This window comes from Callospermophilus lateralis, chromosome X (assembly GCF_048772815.1).
Source record: "Callospermophilus lateralis isolate mCalLat2 chromosome X, mCalLat2.hap1, whole genome shotgun sequence".
Lineage (NCBI taxonomy): Eukaryota > Metazoa > Chordata > Mammalia > Rodentia > Sciuridae > Callospermophilus > Callospermophilus lateralis.
The window spans coordinates 33,297,437-33,304,860 of NC_135325.1; the positions used below are offsets into that span (position 1 = coordinate 33,297,437).

The following is a 7,424-nucleotide window of genomic DNA, read 5'->3' on the forward strand; positions in this document are numbered from 1 at the left end:
ATGAAGATCTGGACCTCGGAACACGTCTTCGACCACCCATGGGAAACTGTTACAACAGCTGCAATGGAGAAATACCCAAACCCCATAAACCCGAGTGTGGTTGGAGTTGATGTGCTAGACAGGCATATAGATCCCTCTGGAAAGCTGTATAGCCACAGACTTCTTAGCACAGAGTGGGGACTGCCTTCCATCGTGAAGTCTCTTATTGGTTCAGCAAGAACCAAAACATATGTGCAAGAACATTCTGTAGATGATCCTGTAGAGACAATGGAACTTAAACTGACTAATATTTCCTTTACAAATATGGTTTCAGGGGATGAGAGACTTATCTACAAACCACATCCTCAAGACCCAGAAAAGACTATTTTGACTCAGGAAGCCATCATCTCTGTGCAGGGTGTCAGCCTTAGCAGTTACCTGAAAGGACGAATGGCGACCACAGTATCTTCTAATGCTAGTAAAGGCCGAGAAGCAATGGAATGGGTAATACATAAATTACATGCTGAGATTGAAGAGTTGATGGCTTCAGCAAGAGGAAGCATAAGGACACCAATGGCGGTGGCAGAATTTGTAGAAAAATGATAAAGTCAGTATAGAATATCAAATCCCCAGGTCTCTCCAAGGAGACAGTTTATTTATTTGTTATTTAAAAAGTACAACTGTATTTAGGTAGAATTTTTTTTCTAATAATCTGGAGTAAGGCTATGTGACTTTTGATCAAAATGAAAAGAAACAGGGCTTCTAAAATCCAAGGGATCATCTGAGGTTATTGTGGCTTGAAATGACTAATTTCTAGGGTTCTAGTATTTATGTGAAATTTAACAATTTTTTAAAATACTCAAGAGACATGGGTATTGACATTGAGTCTTCTTAAAATAGAATTTTAACACTTTTCAGGCATTGGAACTGTACCTGACTTTGGACCAATCCCAGAGCCAAGCAAGCAGAGCCTCTCCTCATACACACACACTCACCTTGCTAATACAAACCAGCACAGCCTGCATGGGGGAACTAATTATAAATTGAGAATTTGTATAGTTTTAAAAAACATTAAATTGTATAAAATAACTTGCTCTGCTAAAAACCACAGTGTTTTGATTTGGTATTTAAATGATATTTTTGGAGTAAAAATCATCACTAAGTCTAATATATGACTCCAACATAAATAATATTTTACTGTATTATAGAGTACTGTGTTGATTTGCCAAAGTTTTGTAACTTAGTAAAGGTATTACCTTCCTTGGACTTGTACTTTATGATTTAGCATGCTGTACCGTGGGCTGGTTATGTTAACTAAAAAAATAAAGTCATTACCTGAGTTTTGCAGCACTCTTAAACAGAACACTTATACAGAACAGCTGTTCACATCTTTTAGCATTTCCCATTTGCCTAACTTATAAATTGCCATGTGTCAAAATCATGATTTTGTAATTGCTAAGGCATGATATGTCAGGTTATTTGAATGTAATTACTTTTTGAGGTAACTGTGACCACAAAACATCTTTTTTACATGAAGAGCTGTACATCATTTGAAATTACTCAAATGATGTCTTGATGTGAAGCATAAATCCCAGGTACTTAATGTTTTTAATAATATGGTGCCACTGTGGGGGTGTGGGGGCATTTGGGGAGAAAAAAGAATAATGGAAGGTGGGAACAGAGTGGCCCAAACTAACCACTGAGCCAATTGCACTGCAGGTTTTATTAATGGGATGTCCTTATTTTTGATGCCAGATGGTGGCTGAAAAGTGAAAAACAATCCAATAAATGTATTTTGTTTAATATTTTGTAGCAGGCAGTTTTAATCACTAAATGATATCTTTGATACTTGCAGTTGTTGCATACAAGATATTTTTGTTAAAAAGTGATGAGCTCTTGTCTTTATTTTACAGTGCTTAATAAGATCGCCTTCTATAAAGAGACAGTTAATATATGTACATAAAACAACAGAAAGATTCCAAACTTTTTAAAATTATGTTTTTCTATTGAAAATACTATTTAGCTAAAGAATTCTTAGGATATTTGTAAAAGCAAGTTAAATCTGATAAGGTTTCTGATTATGTTGTTTTGTAACCGGAGATGGTTTTTACAACTGAAATAACATTTCAGCTAAAGAAAACATTGCTAAATATTAATGTTTCACAAAAAGTGACTTGTATAATTTCTGTTATACTTTTTCTGAAAAAAAGGTGTAATATCCTAATGAAAAACAAATTTTTAAAATCTTTTAAAAAAAGCTTAATTCTTTCATTAGCAACCTTGGAAAGAAAAATTCATATCAGGACTCAGAGCAAGGAAGAGACCCCAAACATCCAGGTTTTCCTTAATTCCCTTGGCTATAGAAGTTATAGAAGAATTTAAACCAAGCCAGACCCATTCCATCTCTGGTCACAACCTCTTCTCTATATCCTAGTCCTAGTCACTTTGGCTGGAAATTGGCTTCACTTCCCCCAAGGATCTAGTTCATGGGCATTCTTGGCTTCCTCAAGTTTGAGCATTCTCTCCTGCTACTGTGGTGCCACTCAGCCATGGACTGAAGCATCGATTTGGTATGGAGCTTAAACAAGTAGGAGCCATAAACATGACCTTGGTGAGATCTGAAGATTCCAGAGTCTTCAGTGCAAGCATAGCCTTGCTTATGGCTCAATGTAAGGGATGTGAGATCTGTGTGGGCTGAACAGGGCTTCCAGTAGTCACATCTGGACCTCTAACACCTCTGGGTCTTTCAGATCTTTGGGAACTTTCACCCATGGTGGGATATCTCTACCATCTAGGAGCTTTTCCATCTTGAGTCCCTGGAAACCAACTACTCTCCAGTGGAGAAGAGTCCTACTGTCATAGGAAAGCAGGGAGGTGAAACTCCAAACCTCGGTTCTTGTGTTCCGATGAAAGAAAATTTAAAGTCAGACAAAAAAGCCATGCAAAATAACTTTATTATAAGTGAAAGTGAGTAAAAGTAAAGTAAAAGCAAATTGAGTCTTAAGCAGAGAGCACTCTCAAAAGAGAAAGTGGGACAACTCTCAGCAGAGAATGACAAAGGAGATAATGCTATCTCCAAATTTGTTACTGTTTAATGTTTGCCAGGAGAACTGGGGACCATCTTCTGTACTCTTTGCCAATAAGGTGTTCAACTCCTCCTTCACATTGGGTGGTGAAGTTTTTGACCTTAGTTGTCTCCGGAATGATCATAGTGGCCATCCTATTTAGTGGGGCTTCATTTACAAATCAATCTCATGTTAATGTGGGCATTGGGGTCAATAGCTTGTCAGAAGTTACCTTAGTGTGCCTGTGCTACTAAAGGAATCTTCCTTCCTAGACAAATGGAGACACCTATAGCCATAATTCCTAGCTTCACATCAACATCAATGAACCCTGTCAAGAGCTAGTCCCATTAATCCTTTTCTTTTGACATATTCTCCCATTAGCTCCTTTACTGCTATTTATTTTCTACAAATTAACTACCACACTTTGCTTTCTCTTTCACTTTAAAAGTTTAAAGAAGACCCTAAAGTAATTTAAAGAACACTTGACCTTGCCATGCATTTCACTGCTTGTTGCTACCTACCTACCTAACACTAACAGTATAACTTTTGTTTTTAACCCAATTTCACAGTCTGTGTATTATTGATGAACCAAATTCATTCACTTTATCAATGGTATGCCCAGTTTTGTGCCTACCACTGTATTGTATTTCCTTGTTTCTGTTTTGTTGTTTCCCAGTTCAATCTTTTTTAAAAATTATTTTTAGGTATAGATGGACCCAATATCTTCATTTTACTTATTTATTTATTTTCTATGGTGTTGAGGATCGAACCTAGTGCCTCACGCATTTCAGGCAAGCACTCAACCCCTGAGCTACAACTTCAGCCCTCAATCTCTTTATACTTAATGGCTCTGTCAAGTTTCTGTTCATTCCCCTTTTCCTTCTGTTTTAGTCATCTTTTGTGTCACTGTAATCAAAATACCCAACAAGAACAACTTAGAGGAAAAAAAAATATTTGGGGCTCATGGTTTCAGAGGTCTCAGCCCATAGATGGATGACTCCATTGCTCTGGGCCCAGAAGGTCAGGGAAAATATCATGGGGGAAGAGCCCAGTGGAGAAAAGCTATTAGCTCATGGCAGGGTCAAGAAGCAGAGAGAGAAATAGGGGGCATCACAGGAACAACAACTCTTCCAGGGCATGCCCCCAATGGCCCACCTTGTTCAGCCACACCCCACCGACATACAGTTATTACCCAGTCAGTATGTTCAAACTAGGTGGTCTGATTAGGTTATAGTTCTCGTAATCTTATCATTTTACCTCAGAATATTTCTCTATTAACAGGAGTTTTGGGGGGGATACCTCATATCCAATCTATAACATTCCACCTCTAGCCCATAAAAACTCATGTCCACCTCACAATGTAAAATGCATTAATCCCTCTGCAGGACTCCCATAATCTTAATAGTTCCAGATTTGCCTGCATGTCCAAGTTGAGAGTCTCCTGTGAGACTCAAGGAAAACTGTTTGCTGTGAGCCCCTGTAAAAATCAAAAGCAAGTTACATATATCTACTATAAAGTAGCACAAGGTAAACATGTTCATTCCAAAAGGGAGGAATAGTGGCATAGGAAGAAGGGATTGGATCAAAAGAAGTCTGAAACTCACCTGGGAAAACAGGTCCTATAACTTCACATATAGCATCTAGGATGTATGGCCATGCATGTGTTCTCCAAAAGGCTTGGTAGGTCTTTGGATCCTGCTGGTTGCAGCGCACATGGGCTCTCTTTTTACCTGTGTGAGAAATAGAAAGTCCAGTGGTCCGTTTTCAGAAAATAGAATTTAGCCTTCATTGGAATGTGAAATCCAATCATAGCCATTTTGAGCTCCCCAACCTGAATCCAATGATAGCCATTTTAACTACAGCCCTTCCTTTTGTCCTTCCCAATTTAAAAAGTAGCCAATCAAATAATCATAATCCCGGGCTGGGGATGTGGCTCAAGCGGTAGCGCGCTCACCTGGCATGCGTGAGGCCTGGGTTCGATCCTCAGCACCACATACAAAGAAAGATGTTGTGTCTGCCAAAAACTAAAAAAAAAAAAAAAAAAAAAAAAATCATAATCCCAAACTCCTCCTATTAGAGCAAGTGACAATGCTACATCAGGGATAAAAACAGGCAGACTGCCTGCCCAGGAGTGCTTGCTTGCCAGATTTTGTTCTGCAGCACACCTTTCTAACAGAGGTAAGTTTATCTTGCCAAGCTACTTCCGAGCATATGTTTAATTTCTTGTGGCACCCCAGTATTTCTACCACCTAGTTCTGTCTGTAGCCAGCAGCTTTTCTCAGCAGACAGTCCATGTTCATGGCATTGCTTAGTTCCTTGGGTCTCCATTCCAGCTTTGGCTTCACCTTCACAGCTTTATGCTTCACCATCTCATGGATAACCCACAGAGCCGCGTCCGGCTATGGGAGCCGAGTCCGGCGAGGGACGTTGAGGTTAAGAAATACACAGGACACCAAGGTTCTTCATCCAGGAGGAAGCGTGTGCTGCCGCCCTTTATTGCCAAATTTGTTCCCCTATCAGGAGGCTCCGAACAGGTCAAGATGTTCCCAAAGAGGCACATATGACTGAGGCAGATAAATGGGAAACTGCAAACCTGCGTCATGACCCTGTGAGCTGGCCACTTTGACATGCAGAACAAGGAACTGGGGGCTGAGCCCCGGGGGCCAGGGCGGGCCTGCTACCAGCAAGTCCCCCTTTTTTGTTTTTTGCATGTCAAAGGGAATCAAGTAGCCCCTGTCTTAGGTCGTCCACTGCCCCTGCACTGTTTACCCGTCTCTGGGGAGGCCCCATTCCCCTGGCTTAGGTTGCAGTGCAAGCGTGGAAGTTGCCCGTCACTGGGTACTACAAGATCAGCTCTTGTCCTACGTAAATGGACACTTTTCAGTTAGGGTGTCATGGCCAGCAGGACACAACTGCGGATCCCAGTCATCATCTTTGCCAGTGGGATAGCTATGACCAGGGAGCTTTCTGAACGTAAGGGTCTGGAATGACGGCACCAAGTCGGCAGGGTAATTAGGGACCCGGGCAAAAGCAGGCACACATAGGAGGGCTCGGGTATTGGCTCCTGTCCAGTTACATCTCATCTCCGGATGGGTCGTAAGTACACCTCGTGGGCGGAGTCGTCCATCTCCAGGCGTTGGTAGTGAACCTGTGTTGGCTTGGAGGTTAAAATGTTAATCTGGTCCTTAATGAATTGAGTTATTCTATTTGTAAGGGCCCCAGGAGGGGAAGAAGGTAGGGCAGGAACCCATTCATCCCAGTCCAAAGAGGGTTCTCGAATAATTCTTTTCTCCTTTTCTCTAGGTCTTCTTGAAGCTCCTTGATTTCAGTGCGAACTATGCCCGATTTATTGGCATAGAAGCAGCACCTTTCTCCTAAGGCTAAACAGATTCCCCCCTGATTGGCAGTCAGTAAGTCTAGGCCTCGCCTATTTTGGAGGACCACTTCTGCCAAAGAGTCAATTTGGTCTTGTAAGTCCCTAATAGTGCCAGATAGGGTCTGCACATCATCTATAAGCTGCTGAGATAGACGACGATAAGAATGTATCGCTGTACCCAGTCCAGCTGTGCCTGTGCCCACAGCAGCTGTTATCCCCAGTGTGGCGAGTAACGGTAGAGCCTGTATAGCTCGCCTGTGTCTTCTCACTAGGGTGTCTAGGCTGGGAATAGGTAAGGGCTCATCCCCAGGGACAATGGTTATGTCAGGGAGGAGCAAGGCAAGAACACAGCCACCTGTCCAGTTGGCAGGGAGTCGGGGGAAGGCTGAGTTCCCACGACACATAAAAACAGTGCCATTAGGGGGACAGAGGGCTGGAGTGGGTGAGGAATATTTCTTGGCTGTTGAGATTGAACAGTTTCCAAAGGAAGTTACTCCAACATCAACATCATAGGCGTTGTTTTGCATCATACCCAGGAGACATTCTGTAAAAGTGCCCATAGGTTGGACCTTGAAAGGCAGTCCAGGCTGGCAGGTCTCATCATCAGATATGGTGACATTGATAGGGACTGCCACGGGCATGACCACCCCTGTTGTCATGCAGAGCCAGCAGTCACTAGCAAGCATGGGATCAGAGTTGTTAAGTAAGAAAAAGGTGGTTTTTAAGATATCCCACGTATTGACATCTAGATCTGGGAGCTGAGACTTAGGCAGCACCAAGGGGGGGGTAAATGAGGTCAGGGACCTGTGGTTTCAAAAGCCTGATGATTTGAAGATGTTTAACAGAATCAGTAGATCCCCCCCCATCAGATATCCCTGTAGGGGCTACAGTGGGCCAACAGGAGGACTTATCAACCTCACCCTGGCACCCAGCCAACTGGAGTTTAGATTCAACTCCCCCTTGGCCAAAAAGAGACGGAGTGAAGTGATAAGTTACTCTTACCC

The 7,424-nt window shown here is 42.1% G+C and overlaps 1 protein-coding gene and 2 pseudogenes across 2 annotated transcripts; 1 reads left to right on the plus strand and 2 right to left on the minus strand.

Moving 5' to 3' along the window:
- Positions 1-582, plus strand: LOC143639335 (PRELI domain containing protein 3B-like). 2 transcript variants are annotated; one of them, XM_077107503.1, is made up of 2 exons: positions 1-200; positions 288-582. In XM_077107503.1, exons 1-2 carry the CDS (start codon positions 1-3, stop codon positions 580-582), a joined length of 495 nt encoding a protein of 164 aa, XP_076963618.1. The 2 variants fall into 2 exon arrangements, with proteins under 2 accessions (XP_076963618.1, XP_076963617.1); XM_077107502.1 differs by having other exon boundaries at positions 1-582.
- Positions 583-2,441: 1,859 nt separating this feature from the next.
- LOC143639395 (developmental pluripotency-associated 5 protein pseudogene) lies at positions 2,442-2,786 on the minus strand (annotated as a pseudogene).
- A 3,337-nt stretch (positions 2,787-6,123) lies between these two features.
- On the minus strand, positions 6,124-7,061 carry LOC143639396 (syncytin-2-like; annotated as a pseudogene).
- Positions 7,062-7,424: the final 363 nt, after the last annotated feature.